The 16663-nt window shown below is 42.3% G+C and overlaps 1 protein-coding gene across 1 annotated transcript; it reads right to left on the bottom strand.

The window, feature by feature from the left end:
* Nucleotides 1-3058: 3058 nt before the first annotated feature.
* Nucleotides 3059-7722, bottom strand: LOC311225492 (heat shock 70 kDa protein-like). The gene is made up of 2 exons (XM_084310786.1): nt 7605-7722; nt 3059-5137 (listed from the first exon to the last, which is right to left on the bottom strand). The coding sequence occupies exon 2, from the start codon at nt 5113-5115 to the stop codon at nt 3178-3180; it is 1938 nt and encodes a 645-aa protein (XP_084166912.1). The 5' UTR covers nt 5116-5137; nt 7605-7722; the 3' UTR covers nt 3059-3177.
* Between the last annotated feature and the right edge of the window lie 8941 nt (nt 7723-16663).

Below are 16663 nucleotides of genomic sequence, written 5' to 3'. Positions count from 1 at the left end.
AAGATGAAATTACCTACCTGGGTTCCATCCTAGAGGCAAATCTTTCCTGTGACAAAATGGCATCCAATGTAATAAAAAAAGTCAACCAACGAACTAGATTCTTGTACCGGATCTCCTCTCTGGTAAACAAGAATACCCTGAAGACTCTGGCAGGAGCACTCATTCAAGGGTACTATGACTATGCGTGCACCTCATGGTACCAAAGCACCTCAAAGGCGCTTAAAACAAAATTACAAACATCACAAAACAAACTGGTCAGACTACTACTTGACCTGAACCCCAGAACGCACCTCACCCCTGCCCACTTTGACAACCTAGGATGGCTTAGAGTAGACGACAGAGTACAGCAACTTGCAATGGGCCTGGTCTACAAGATACACTATACGACCGGGGTGCCCATGTACATGTCAAAATACTTCCCAAAGGTCAGTGAATACCACAACCACTACACCAGAGGAAGCTCAACAAATCATGTTAAACCCAGATTCGGCTCAAACAAGGGACTAAACACGTTTCGCAATTATGCCACAACAATGTGGAATGCCCTACCCAAAGCTGTAAAGGAATGTGAATCCCTGCCCACATTCAAAACCGCTCTTAAAGAGCACCTACGGGAGGCTGCAATTCGAAACTGGCCACCGTAAATGCCCAAAACCCCCACCACCTCCTAATAGACAGTCTCCTCCCCACCGCATGTATATATTCCCTCCCTGCCGTATGTATATTTCTCTCCCACCCACCCACCCCCTCCTAATGTACAGTCCCCTCCCCATCATATGTATATATGTCAGGATCTAGGGGTAACAGTACTGTATATTTGAATACCGTTTATGTCACAAATGTATCAGTACTAAATACCTATATGTCCCTATGCCATAAATGTCATGTATGTTGTGTATGTCATAAATGTCTATATGAATTGAAAATGGGGGACCCTGATGGAAACAAGACAAACGTCTTTCTCAGGTCTGCATCCCCTTAACAATTGTATGTATTGAGCCGTACTGTATTGTACCCATTCTGCAATCTGTTAAATAAAGTTTTCATTCATTCATTCATCGTTGTTCGTTTTTTTTTTTGTGTGACATCTATTGGTGATAAGCATTAGGCCCTTTTCACAGCAGCCATTTTGACATGTCACCGCAGGGTAAACACAGGTGTATTCAATAATATATATTAATAATAATAATAAATTATGGTCCTGTTCCATTTAGGTGTGCCAGGGCCCTTGTATGGTGCATGCTGTCTCACTGGAATGGCTGTGACACACCTGTGATTTTTACTCTGTGATGACATGTCAAAATGGCCGCTGTGAAAACGGCTTATTGCTGTTTTCTTGCACCACATTTATGGCCAGCCAGGGGCTTCTTCCGGCACGTTATAGGCTTGGCACGCTAGGGGCTTTGGCTCTGAGCCTGCAGTTACACGCACCCTACTCTTCAGATTACAGTGCATTACAGTCAGCGGTGTCATGAACTACACCGGTTTCTCCACAGGGTGGGGTCAAATGATCAGAGTAGCCTTGCCTGAAGTTAATTGATCAAAGTAGGCTTGCCTGAAGCCAGGGACTTGGCACAATTATGGCGAATGCGCTTACCGTCTTCTCCAGGGTCAGACAACTCTGAACTCTGACTGCATTGCCTATTGTTACCCATACTGTACGACTCTGAACTCTGTTGCCTACTCAATTTATACCTACCTAGTGCTTTCATGGTCTACAACTGCCCTACATCATAATAATCTTAACTACCCACCACTAGTCCACCCATACTCTGTATGATAGCATGCACAACAGTGCTATATATACACCGCATATATACATTATATTTACCAGATATATATATACATATCCATATCTGTCTGAATATACCTGCATATAACTGTATAATAGCATGTAATAATGCTGCACAGTATATACATATATATTTATTCTTACTGTATATATATCTATCGACCTGTCTGTACATAATACTTTTGCATATCTGTAGATAGTAGATACTATATCTACATGTCTTATACTCTTACTAGTTACACTGCTGGTCAGTATTACGACCAGTCTTTATGCCTGTATCACTCTACATATTGGTTGTATGTACATATACACACACATCTGATTAGCACTACACCAGTAGTACCAATTTATATATTTTATACCAAGTTTAATCACCTGTACATTCTGTATTACTATTGCACTTTACCATTACATTTGCACATTGGTTGGATGCCAAACTTATTTTCATTGTACTGTACTTGTGCTGTATAATGACAATACATTTGAATCTAGTATAGAAAATAGATACCAATATTTTCTGTGTTCAGTAGAAAGATATCCCAACTGCAAGCTTATAATATCCATATATCAACTTCCATTAATTTGTGCTAAACTAGGCTAACTTGCAGCTGGATAGCTTTCTACTGAATGCAGAGGGGAAATTGGTTACTATCTTCTAGTCAGATTCTGGATTCCCCATAATGTTGCAGTGTTTCTTTAATATCAGTGAAACATTTGTTGTATTTTTGTCTGTGCATTTGATTTGAAATGAAACAAAGACTGAGGCTCAAGTGGCGACTTTAACATTTATTCTGACAATATTTACATCCTTATCAAGTGAACTGTGTAGGAATTGTAGTTTTTATATATGGTTCCATTTTAGGGGACCAAAAGTAATTGTACAACATTTTTTAGATGATCTTAAAGTGTTTAGTATAGTTGAAAAGTGTAAAGTGGACTCCATCAGCATACCCGAACACAGCTGACTTTATTTTTTCCAGTACCTAAGGATCCAAATCACCAGATATAGATGCCATTTCTGTGACTTTTGTTCATTGTGGTTGGTAGTTCCAAAACAATATATTTTTTTAACTCTTTTTTTGAAAATGGGCAGAGGTTTCAGCTTTCTTTATTGAGAGCTCATCCTTTGGGCACAAATGTGTTCTTAATGGATGTCAATAGGGAAATTGGGACATGAAAAAGCCACTGAAATTGCACCCATCTGTACTTTCACTTACAATGACAGGAGGGCTATACGTTTTGAACATAAAAACACGGAAATTAAAATGTCAGGAATGTGAATGATTTTATTGCAAATGTCCAGCAACGCACGTATTAAAACAATAAGTACAATAATATAAATGACATGGATCATAGGCAAGTTTTCATAAGAGTTCATTTACACTTTAGTCAACCTCCTCAATGGTTGGTCCCTGGGTGTTGGCTGAGCTGGCTGAGCTGGCTCGTGCCTGATCTCCAAACCCCCCTGCAGGCATTCCTCCCTGATACAACTTGGTGATGATGGGGTTGCACACTTTCTCCAGCTCTTTCAGTTGATGTTGGTACTCCTCTTTTTCAGCCAACTGGTTGCTCTCCAGCCAGGCTATGGCCTGATCACACTTGTCAATAACCGTCTTCTGGTCCTCCTCACTGATTTTCCCCTTCATGTTCTCATCCTCCACGCTGCTCTTCATGTTGAAGGCGTAGGATTCCACAGAGTTCTTGCCGGCGATCTTCTCCCTCTGCGACTCATCCTCTGCTTTGTATTTGTCTGCATCCTGCACCATCCTCTCAATCTCTTCTTTGCTGAGCCTGCCCTTATCGTTGGTGATGGTGATTTTGTTTTCTTTGCCGGTGCTCTTGTCCGCCGCGGACACGTTCAAAATGCCATTGGCGTCGATGTCAAAGGTGACCTCAATCTGAGGAACCCCTCTCGGAGCGGGTGGGATTCCTGAGAGCTCAAACTTGCCCAGCACATTGTTGTCCTTGGTCATGGCTCTTTCCCCTTCGCACACCTGGATTAGAACCCCGGGCTGGTTGTCAGAGTAGGTGGTGAAGGTCTGGGTTTGTTTAGTGGGGATGGTCGTGTTGCGCTTAATGAGGGCCGTCATGACTCCTCCAGCGGTCTCAATACCGAGAGACAGAGGAGCCACGTCCAGCAGCAGCAGGTCCTGGACGTTGGCAGAGGTGTCGCCGGTGAGAATAGCAGCCTGGACGGCAGCACCATAGGCCACCGCTTCATCTGGGTTGATGCTCTTGTTCAGCTCCCTGCTGTGGAATAGATCCTGCAGGAGTTTCTGGACTTTGGGAATTCGGGTTGAGCCTCCAACCAGGACAATGTCATGGATCTGTGCCTTGTCCATCTTGGCATCCCTCAGAGATTTCTCCACGGGTTCTAATGTTCCCCTGAAGAGGTCAGAGCACATCTCCTCAAAGCGAGCCCTAGTGATGGAAGTGTAGAAGTCCATGCCCTCAAACAGAGAATCAATCTCAATGCTGGCCTGGGTGCTGGAGGACAAGGTCCTCTTGGCCCTCTCACAAGCTGTGCGCAGCCTTCTCAAGGCTCTCTTGTTTTGGCTGATGTCTTTCTTGTTTTTCCTCTTAAACTCCTCCACAAAGTGGTTGACCATGCGGTTGTCAAAGTCCTCTCCACCCAGGTGGGTGTCTCCAGCTGTGGCCTTCACCTCAAAGATACCGTCCTCAATCGTCAGAATGGAAACATCGAATGTCCCCCCACCCAGGTCAAATATCAGGACATTGCGTTCTCCTGAACTGCCTTTGTCCATACCATAAGCGATGGCAGCTGCTGTTGGCTCATTGATTATTCTCAGTACATTCAGCCCTGCAATTACACCGGCGTCCTTAGTGGCCTGCCTCTGGGAGTCGTTGAAGTAAGCTGGAACCGTGACGACCGCTTTGGACACCTTCTGCCCAAGGTAGGCCTCCGCAATCTCTTTCATCTTTACCAGGACCATGGAAGAGATCTCCTCAGGGTAGAAGGATTTGTTCTCCCCCTTGTATTCCACCTCAACTTTGGGCTTTCCTCCATCACTCACCACCTTAAAGGGCCAATGCTTCATGTCGGACTGCACCACAGGATCGTCAATCTTTCGGCCAATCAGTCGCTTGGCATCAAACACAGTGTTGATGGGGTTCATGGCCACCTGGTTTTTGGCCGCATCTCCAATGAGCCTCTCAGTGTCTGTAAAGGCCACATAGCTGGGGGTCGTCCTGTTGCCCTGGTCGTTGGCAATTATTTCTACTTTTCCATGCTGGAAAACACCCACGCAGGAGTAGGTGGTGCCCAGGTCAATACCAATAGCCACACCTTTAGCTGCAGACATCTTGGTTGTTCACAGTTGGTGCCTAGAAATAAAGGGTGAGGATTAAAACCTGATACAGTTGGTCATTACATAATCCTGTTAAGAGCATAAATGTTTGATGAATAGAAATAGGGACATATTTTATCTTACATTTTGTCTGGTGATGTCTGTAGACATCTGTATAACAGTCATGTGAACTGAACTGCTAGGACACGTAGCTTTTCCCTCGCCAGTCATTTGTATTCAGATTACATTTTATTCTATTGTCTTTTTCTCTCATTGTCTTGTAATTTTAGTACCGGTAGTTATCTTTGTTGTTCTCATCAATATTTTCAAATGTCCCATGCACTTTCAATGCTATTTCCCCTCAGGGATAATAAAGTTTTAAAATGTAAAGGAAACAAACTAATATCCTTCTATTGGTCAATGAATGAAAACTTTATTTAACAGATTGCAGAATGGGTACAATACAGTAAGGCTCAATACATACAATTGTTAATGGGATGCAGACCAGAGAAAGAAGTTTGTCTTGTTGTTTACACCAGGGTCCCCCCATTTTCAATTCATAGTGACATTTATTACATACACAACATACATGATATTTATGGCATAGGGACATACATGACATCCAGGTATATAGTACCGTTACATTTGTGACATATATGATATGCAAATATACAGTAGTTACCCATAGATCCTGACACATATGGTGGGGAGGAGACTGTACATTAGGAGGGGGTGGGAGAGAAATACACATATGGTGGGGAGAGAATATATACATATGGAGGGGAGGAGACCGTCTATTAGGAGGGGGTGGGGGGGTTTGCACATTTAAATGCCAGTTTCAAATTGCAGCCTCCCATAGGTGCTCTTTTAGAGCAGTTTTGAATGTGGGTAGGGATTCACATTCCTTTACAGCTTTGGGTAGGGCGTTCCACATTGATGTGGCATAATTGCGAAACGTGTTTAGTCCCTTGTTTGAGCCGAATCTGGGTTTAACATGATTTGTGGAGCTTCCTCTGGTGTTGTGGTCGTGGTATTCACTGACCTTTGGGAAGTATTTTGACATGTAACCATTGCAGCCTACCTATGGAGGCTGCAATTCGAAACTGGCCACCGTAAATGTCCAAACCCCCCCACCCCCTCCTAATAGACAGTCTCCTCCCCATCATATGTATATACTCTGTCAGGATCTATGGGTAACAGTACTATATATTTGCATATCGAAATGTCACAAATGTAACAGTACTAAATACCTGTATTTATGTCCCTATGCCATAAATGTCATGCATGTTGTGTATGTCATAAATGTCACTATGAATTGAAAATGGGGGACCCTGATGTAAACCAGACTAAAGTCTTTCTCTGGTCTGCATCCCGTTAACAATTGTATGTATTGAGCCATACTGTATTGTACCCATTCTGCAATCTGTTAAATAAAGTTCTCATTCATACCTTAGTCGTATAGTGTATCTTGTAGACCAGGCCCATTGCAAGTTGCTGTACTCTGTCGTCTACTCTAAGCCATCCCTGTATTCTCCGGTAATTATACAGGCGGTCAAAGATGTCAGCTAGATATGCCAGCCATTCATTATCAGCACGTTGCCTAGCCCCTGCACATCGCAGTCACGGATGGGGTTACACTTTGCCAAGTCTATTCGATCATGTCTCTAGCACCCCCACAGCCGTAGCTGCAACCACTTACATCAAGGGTCTCATCCACATTCATGTAACGCGGAAGTGCAGTGGTCTATTCATCATCAGCACGTGGCCAATGCGCTCATAGATATATATAGAACACTAGATAGCCATCCCGCGCTGCCCGCCAATGGAGAGCGACGTCACTGAACCGCCGCCATCTTGCCCAGGTCAGCCTTGAGTGAGAGTGAGTGAGCTGCAGACAAAAATACTCATAACTCGCTGAAATATTGACGGATTTACAAACGGTTTGGTTTATTACAAGCATTACTAACGTGGCTATGATTCAAGCTGTTTACAGCAAACAAACCAGTTTGTAAATCCGTCAATATTTCAGTATTTTTGTCTGTGCATCTCACTCACTCACTCAAGGCTGACGTGGGCAAGATGGCGGCGGTTCAGTGACGCTGGTGACTCCGCCTTAAGCCATCTAGTGTTCTATATATATATCTATGAATGCGCTACCGCCCGTGTGACTACAGCTCTACATCGTACTGACGAACAAAATGACGTAATAATGAACTGCGTTTGTCAAGAATAAATACATACTACATTTGTAATAATAATGTAACTACGCCACAAAATCATCCAATGTTTTGTCTCTCTCCAAAAGTAACGAACTAGGTAGACAAAGGACATAAAATAGTCGCAATTTTCATTCGTCTTTCTCTACTCATGAATTCGATTTTGTCCTTAATCCACGACTAGGTTCGGTTCTAGTTAGAGGCTACAGACAAAATCAACAGGAGCAAACTACTGCAATTCTAGATACAATTATTCATAGTAAAGGCCGCAAGGGTAGCTTTACTTACTGTAGTAGAAAGGTAAAAAGGAGAAGAACCGTCGTCTTAGCTCTGCTCTTCTCAGCGCGTCAAGGCTGGAATTTCCGGGAGCCGGCTCTTATATATAACCTTGTGGTTTCTGGTTATTTCTCGAATGTTCGCGGACCACACTATCCAATCACAGTGGCCTGCGTCATTTCCGGTGTGTTGTATAGTTCGCCGCGTTATCTTTTTCCGTAGTCGCATTTCTCGGAGACGCTCTCTGATTGGCCACTGACTGACGCTCTCTGATTGGCCACTGACATGTTTGCCCAATCGCGTGACGAGCTGTGTCTTTGCCCATTTCCGGGTTTAACAGCCTGCAAACCATAGATATATATACCTGGCGTTCTATCGCCATGCTCTAAAATAAACTCTAACCTTAACCAACTTCGAAAGAGTGCCTAAGCTTAACCGTCGAAAGAACTTGCCGTCACGCTCTAAGACAAACTCTAACCTTAACCAACTTCGAAAGAGTGCCTAAGCTTAACCAGTGTAGAAACAGGCGTCGGCCAATCAGAGAGCGTCTCCGAGAAATGCGGCTACGGAAAAAAATAACGCTAATGAGACCACTACACTTCCGCGTTACATTGAAATCGGGGAGGAGATTGCGGGGGGAGCATATGAATGAATGTGGACGAGAGCCGTGATGTAAGTGGTTGCCGATACGGCTGTGGGGGTGCTAGAGACATGATCGAATAGACGTTTATGCGCCTCACTCTCCTGAACACGGCGTGACCCATAACTAATCGATCAGAACTAAATCGGCAGAGAAAAAGCCCATTTTAAAGCACCTATTCCGCATGGACATGCGCAGAGTGCCCATGGAGTCTGAACGACGCGAGATGACGCTCGAATGAATGTGGACTGTTCTATCAGAGGGGGGAGCTTCGGTGGCCAGTGTCCTTTCAGCTGAACAGGATAATGAAAAAATGATCCCACTAAATGGCCAGTCTTATGGCGACATCTACAATTACCTCATTGAGTCTCCAGGTAGACTAATGTTTATATTTAAGTGCAGCGGTCTGTAGCCACTTACATGACCATCAAAGCTCCCCCCTCTGATGGAACAGTCCACATTCATTCGAGCGTCCAGACTCCATGGGCACTCTGCGCATGTCCATGCGGAATAGGTGCTTCAAAATGGGCTTTTTCTCTGCCGATTTAGTTCTGATCGATTAGTTATGGGTCACGCCGTGTTCAGGAGAGTGAGGCGCATAAACGTCTATTCGATCATGTCTCTAGCACCCCCACAGCCGTATCGGCAAGGCAACCACTTACATCACGGCTCTCATCCACATTCATTCATTTGACCCCCGCAATCTCCTCCCTGATTTCAGAATCCCGGAAGTGTTGCGGTGGTCTATCCAATTGTTGTTGAATAAAGAGACCCTTCGGCGCTAACCCAATCAGAGAGGGTCTTCACTGTACCCGGCTAGCCAATCAGAGAGCGCCTTCGCAAACATAGGATACGGAAAAAAAAACACGCGGCACATCATAGAACGTTCCAATAGGCTTGTTCAAGATGGATTTCCGTTTGCCTCGACTAGTAGACGAGAGTAGCCGAGTGAAGCCGGGGGAGGAGTTAAGAGGGCGGACACTGCCGATTTCACGAGAGCCTCTCGCCTAGTCTCGCGCGGCAGATACGCTTTCACGTGACCACACACACATTACACACCTGTCCAGCTCATTATAATGCGATGGCCGTGTGCAAAATTAGATCAGATTCAAATGTACAGAACACCATATACTGCTACAGTGGAATATACTATTCATATACCATAATGTATACCATCTTGTTGCGCGCTCCTGGCCGCACGCACACACAACACACTGCTGTATGTGTGTGTGTGTGTGTGTGTGTGTCTGACAGCTTGAAGTTTATCATGATGATATGATGATAAGTTGATAACGCATAACATAATAAGGTTTCCAATCAATCAAACGTCTCATAACTCCCTGGCTGTCACATGGCTGGTGACTGACAACTTTTCTGAGCCAATAGGCGCTTTGCGCGACCGTAGCAAGTCGCTTCCCAGCCATGCGGGAGGCGTGAATATTAAAGGCAACCAACTTGTGTTCGGCTTTTCTCTGATTGGCCGCGCCCCCCCGCCCCCACGCGCAGGCAAGCGCAGTCGTCCCACGTCCCAAATGAAATCGGTACTGTGGAGCCTCGCTCTGAAAGCTGCGCGCGGCTCGCTCCCGCGGGAGTTCCGCGCCTCGCCTCGCCAGATTTTCAGAGCAAATCGGACAACATTCTAACCGTCATGCAACGCGCTTGGCGAGGCCGTAGTAAAACCTGCGCAGATCTGCGTCCGCCTATCCCATCTTGAACAAGCCTAATAGTATGCAGCTGCAGAGCCGCAGAGCCAGCCACTCTCTCAGGGCCGCGCTGTGAGGGCCGCTCAACAGCGCCACCCACCCAATGGCTGAATTGAATGATGAATGAAAACTTTATTGAACAGATTGCAGAATGGGTACAATACAGTACGGCTCAATACACACAATTGTTAAGGGGATGCAGACCAGAGAAAGATGTTTGTCTTGTTTACATCAGGGTCCCCCATTTTCAATTCATATTGACATTTATGACATACTCAACATACATGACATTTATGGCATAGCCATAGGGACATACAGGTATTTAGTACTGTTACATTTGTGACATATACGATATTCAAATATACAGTACTGTTACCCATAGATCCTGACAGAGTATATACATATGATGGGGAGGGGGACTGTACATTAGGAAAGGGTGGGTGGGAGAGAAATATACATACGGTGGGGAGGAGACTGTACATTTGGAGGGGGTGGGGGGTTTGGACATTTACGGTGGCCAGTTTAGAATTGCAGCCTCCCGTAGGTGCTCTTTAAGAGCGGTTTTGAATGTACATGGGTATTAGTCGTATAGTGTATTTTGTAGACCAGGCCCATTGCAAGTTGCTGTACTCTGTCGTCTACTCTAAGCCATCCTAGGTTGCCAAAGTGGGCAGGGGTGAGGTAGGTTCTAGGGGTAAGGTCAAGTAGAAGTCTGACCAGTTTGTTTTGTGATGTTTGTAATCTTGTTTTTAGCGCCTTTGAGGTGCTTTGGTACCATGAGGTGCAAGCATAGTCGTAGTACCCTTGAATGAGTGCTCCTGCCAGAGTCTTCAGGGTATTCTTGTTTACCAGAGAGGAGATCCGGTACAAGAATCTAGTTCGTTGGTTGACTTTTTTTTTATTACATTGGATGCCATTTTGTCACAGGAAAGATTTGCCTCTAGGATGGAACCCAGGTAGGTAATTTCATCTTTCCTTGTGACAATATTGTCACCCACTGTAACTGAGAAGCCGTCGGTCTTGCTGAGTTTGTTATTTGAACCGAAGAGAATGGACTCTGTTTTGCCCATGTGTAATGATAGTTTGTTATCAGCGAGCCATATGCAGATTTTGCCTAGTTCCGAGTTGAGGGTTTTTTCAACCTGCAACTTGTTCTTGTCAGAGACCGGCAGGGCTGAGTCGTCCGCAAACAGGAACAAGTTGCAGTCACAAGCTGACAACATGTCATTTGCATAAATTAGGAACAGTAGCGGTCCTAGTATGCTTCCTTGTGGAACACCACAGCTCACTGTGAGGGGGGGGGGATAGAGTACCATTTACCTCTGTGCGGGCACAGCTGTAAGATCCGCGCAAGGCCAGAGGATGTACATACTGTATGAGTAAATTAACTATACTTTTGCTCACACAATATCTTGAATGAATGCGTTTATTTATTTCGAACATAAATTGAAAATAAATAATAATAAAAAACAAGTAATAAACAGATTAAAAAACAAACAAGCAGGAGTAGGATGAAGTGTACACGTATGTATTCCTACCCCCTTGATTGATTGATTGATTATTAACAGATTGCAGAATGGGTACAATATACAGTACAGCTCAATACACTCAATTGTTAAGGGGATGCAGACCAGAGAAATACTTTCGTCTTCTTTACATCAGGGTCCCCCATTTTCAATTCATCATAACATATGACATCATACACAACATACAGATAGACACTATTCAGTATACACTGTAAACCCGAATAAGTTTCCAGAACTTAAAAAAATTGAGGCCATCCCATGCCTCAATTTTTTTAAGTTGATAAACTCAAATGTTTTCAGTTGGCTAAGACTTACAATTCTCAGTTAAGGCAACTCAAATATGGTCTGTTACTGTGACTTACAGTTCTCAAGTGGAGTCAACTCAAATATGTTCAGTTACTGTGACTTACAGTTCTCAGTTAAGGCAATTCAAATATATTCAGTTACTGTGACTTAAGGTTCTCAAGTGGTGTCAACTCAAATATGTTCAGTTACTGTGACTTACAGTTCTCAGTTAAGGCAATTCAAATATATTCAGTTACTGTGACTTAAGGTTCTCAAGTGGTGTCAACTCAAATATGTTCAGTTACTGTGACTTACAGTTCTCAGTTAAGGCAATTCAAATATATTCAGTTACTGTGACTTAAGGTTCTCAAGTGGTGTCAACTCAAATATGTTCAGTTACTGTGACTTACAGTTCTCAGTTAAGGCAATTCAAATATATTCAGTTACTGTGACTTAAGGTTCTCAAGTGGTGTCAACTCAAATATGTTCAGTTACTGTGACTTACAGTTCTCAGTTAAGGCAGTTCAAATATGTTCAGTTACTGTGACTTAAGGTTCTCAAGTGGTGTCAACTCAAATATGTTCAGTTACTGTGACTTACAGTTCTCAGTTAAGGCAGTTCAAATATGTTCAGTTACTGTGACTTAAGGTTCTCAAGTGGAGGCAACTCAAATATGTTCAGTTACTGTGACTTAAGGTTCAACCTTAAATCCATGTGATTAAGTTAACAGAACTCAAAGACATTGAGGCCATCCCATGCCTCATTTCTTTGAAGTTAATCAACTCAAATTTTTAAGTTAATCAACTCAAATATTTGCAGTTACTATAACTTAAGGTTCAGTTTTAAAATCCATGTGAAAAAGTTAACAGAAAAATAACTACACAAGCACATTATATCAACTTCAAACAACTCTTTAATTTTTTTCTATTCAAAGAGTATAAAAGAGTATACATATATAATCTGTATGTTAGCAATGTACAATAACACTGTAAACACCGTACACTGTTTTTGGACTATATATGTTAACAATACCGACCAGGTATTAGTGGCTTGCAAAGTGCAGATATGAAGTTTTCCCCTTTTTTTGTATGCATTTAGGAGGTTTTGTTCTTCATCGAAACTATTTATCTTACAAAAACATTGTGTTACAACTTCAAACTCTTTATATTTATTTCTATTCAAAGAGTATACATCTATTTATCTTACAAAAACATTGTGTTGCCCTCTCCAACATTATGGCAATGTTAAAATTGAAAATATATATATATAGAAAATATATATAGAAAATAAATACATGCATGTTATAACATGTACATACAATGTAATGTATATTACACATTTAATCCCTCTGATCACAATAGTGTAATAATGTTTGTTATAAGGCTCTGAAAATGTTACTGAATGATGTATCAATGTATTTCCAGCAAATATTGAAATAATAAAGGGTCTCAATATGTGCAGTGCACATGACCAGAGCCGTTTACATCCTGGCTGAATTACTCAAATTTGTATAGTGTGGTCATAGAATGAGCAAACATGTTGACGGCAACTATTGTGACCATTGGGATAACACAGTGTATCTATGTACAGTACAGAATAAAATGTATAGATTATCTGAAAATTGTCAATCCGCTTGGCACATGTAAAATTCACAAACGTTGTGCTGTATATTGGGTCCTGCCAATGTGGAACCAAAATACCAATCCACATTACATGCTATACAGCTGGCAATACTGTTAATAGTGCACATACCTACATATGGAAATGCAGCTGCATGTATTTGCTCCATGATGTATCATGGAACAAGATGGTGTTTTCATTGAAAGAGTTAGTCAGAATGTCAGAGGCACCATCCGTCATTTAGAGCAGGCTATGTTTGCAGAATGATAACTAGAACACTACAGTACTCTGTACTAAGAACACTATACAGTACACTAACTATACTGCCCTGTCAAGGCAGACCGCAGTAACTTCCAAACAGTGAAACTGAGAAAAATGGCTTTAAAGTTTTTTGACTTGACATCCAAAATGTGTTATAGGTAGATAGATGATAGTACCCAGATTTAACATGTATTAATGAAGTAATCTTTAGGCATACAAAAATATGACGTAGTTATTTTAATTAACCCCAAAAAAGCAGATACTGCACGCTGCTGCACGATTTCCTTAAATAATTATACAGGTAATGTACAGGCAAAGTGCAGTAACTTCAAATGCAATGTTGTTTTCCCTCCAGCTTTCATAACTTCACCTAGCCATTTTATTTGGATCATCATCATTCCAATATATTCAGGTATTAAATTTCATTTTCAAAATGGCTAGGTTAAGTTATGAAAGCTGGAGGGAAAACAACATTGTATTTGAAGTTACTGCACTTTGCCTGTACATTACCTGTATAATTATTTAAGGAAATCGTGCAGCAGAGTGCAATATCTGCTTTTTTGGGGTTAATTAAAATAATTATGTCATATTTTTGTATGCCTAAAGATTACGTCATTAATACATGTTAAATCTGGGTACTATCATCTATTTACCTATAACACATTTTGGATGGCAAGTCAAAACACTTTAAAGCCATTTTTCACTGTTTGGAAGTTACTGCGGTCTGCCTGGGTTTTGAGTGTGATTTTGTAGTTACTGCAGTTTTTAAAACCCCATATCTCCAAAACTGAGCGACATTAACATCTGAAACTTGGTCACAAGATAAAACATTTATTGACAAGGTCAATTTCACTCATAACTAAATTTTTACTTTTTTCAAGTTACTGCGGTTAGCCCTTGACAGGGCAGTATACTACTGCCTACAAGGTCTCAAGGATACAGTCCCACTCTCAGCATACAAGATCGATGGTCTGCTGCTGCTGACTCCCAAGCGATTCATTCAAGTGAAACGGAACTGAGTCCAGCTAATGGTGAATAGTTATTTTATTAATCAATTATTGTGTCTTTATTCACTCTAGTTGTGTAATTGACCAGTTCATATTCTGTATAAGTTCATATTCTGTATATGTTAATAATAACGCTTCTGTGTTGCGTTTATGGCTCCTGGTATATCGCCTTGTACTCTGTACTGAGAACACTAACTCTACCACTGCCTACAAGCAATGGAAGCAGTCAGAGCAGAGTGGCATTTATGCCCATTGCCTCCTATTGTTCCTCGAGAAACAAACGTTTGGGACTTGGATGTTGCCTTTGAGATTCTGATAAACTCTTTCAACTCTAAAACTTACTTGGATGAAATTACAATAATGCCAGCTATAGACGGTTAAGAAAATTCGAACTGTAAAACTCTCAAATGTAAACATATTACATAAAAAATAAAGAACAAGGTACATTGAGTAGTTTGGACCTATTGGCTGAACATCTGCAAAGTAGTACAGCAACTTTTGAAGGTATTATTTTGACATGACAAGACATTTCAGATGAGTTTCTATAGACACACTTTTGAGGTGTTGGTAAGTGCTTTGGGGTAGTGCATAGATTAGTCCAAACATTACAGGAAGGAATCACCAAATCTGGGGAAGCTGATCATGATATGACTTTCAATGACAATAGAGATTGTCACAGGCTGGTAGTGAACTGGACTTGTGTCATGATCACTGATTACAGTAAGGAATAGAAACTCATCTGAAAGAAGGATGTGGGGTGAGGTATTCATTTCCTTGTCATGTCAAAATAATACCTTCAAAAGTTTAATGCAAGAGCGGTCAGGTGACGTAGCGGAGATTGCGTTCGTCACCAACGCTGGAGACACTGGATTCGCGTGTTCGAATCCAACTCCCTGCGTTGTCACCAGCTTGGCTGGCCGTTCACACTAATACAATTCGGCAGTATTAGGGGGTGGGGAAGCTGGCGGGTGGGAATCTGGCGTTGTGGACAGCGACGCCTACAGGTCAGGTCTCGGCGCTTGCTAAGCGGGGCAGGACTTGGTGCCCTCCCACGCATTACACTTCACCAATGAGAGCCCTCGCTGCCAAGTGAAAAGACGTCACTGGCTGTCGGCGCATGTCTCGCGGGAAGCGTGCGATCGACTCGGGACGCCCTTATACCGACTCGTAGGAGAACATGCATACAGCACCAGGTAGGGGAGGGGGGGGGGGGGGGGGAATTGGCACAACGACTAATTGGGACGGGGAGAAAATCCATTGAAAAATCAGAAGAAAAAAAAGTTATTGCATCATCAAGTCTGCAACCTGGGTGACAGTTTACCAGCTTCTAGACCTAGTAAAATCTTCTGAATGAATTCAAAAGTGTTGGTAAGTCCCTTGGGGTAGCTGAGGTGTAGTGCATAGATTAGTCCAAACATTACCAGGAAGGAATCACCAAATCTGGGGAGGCTGATCATGATGTGACTTTCAATGACAACAGAGATTGTCACAGGCTGGTAGTGAACTGGACTTGTGTCATGGTCGTCACTGATGACAGTAAGGAGGGCCACTGCAACACCCTGAAGCTCTGGCTCATCAGACGTGTCCTGAAGGAATGAAAGAGACATAATAATCACAAATAAATCCATGGTTTCTACAAAGTGCAGCACAAAGCTAAGTATATGGAGTTGTGTTTGTAAGTTGTTTATATTTTAGTTAGAACAATTTTTTTGGTGAGAAGGTTATTTTTATTTAACCAGGTTAGTCCCGTCGAGATCAAATATCTCTTTCACAAGGGAGACCTGGAAGGAAGGAAGACTGATACTTAGCATTTTGATTAACTGTTCACTTAATATACAGTTGTACTGTAAATTATTTTTACTCTGACTCACTGTGCAGGTTTTGAAAAATCCAGCGACTTCCTCATGCAGATACACAGGCAGGGCATGGAGAACAGTGGTACGCCTGGTGTGAACATCATGGATTTCCTATTAAGATGTAAGATTAAGAAGAAGAAAAAGAATTGTATTATATGGAAATGTTTACTGAA

The sequence above is a fragment of the Notolepis coatsorum genome, assembly GCF_963971535.1.
Source record: "Notolepis coatsorum genome assembly, chromosome: 3".
NCBI lineage: Eukaryota > Metazoa > Chordata > Actinopteri > Aulopiformes > Paralepididae > Notolepis > Notolepis coatsorum.
Note: the sequence above shows the minus strand (reverse complement) of the source record. Positions and strands in the feature narration are given on the sequence as shown.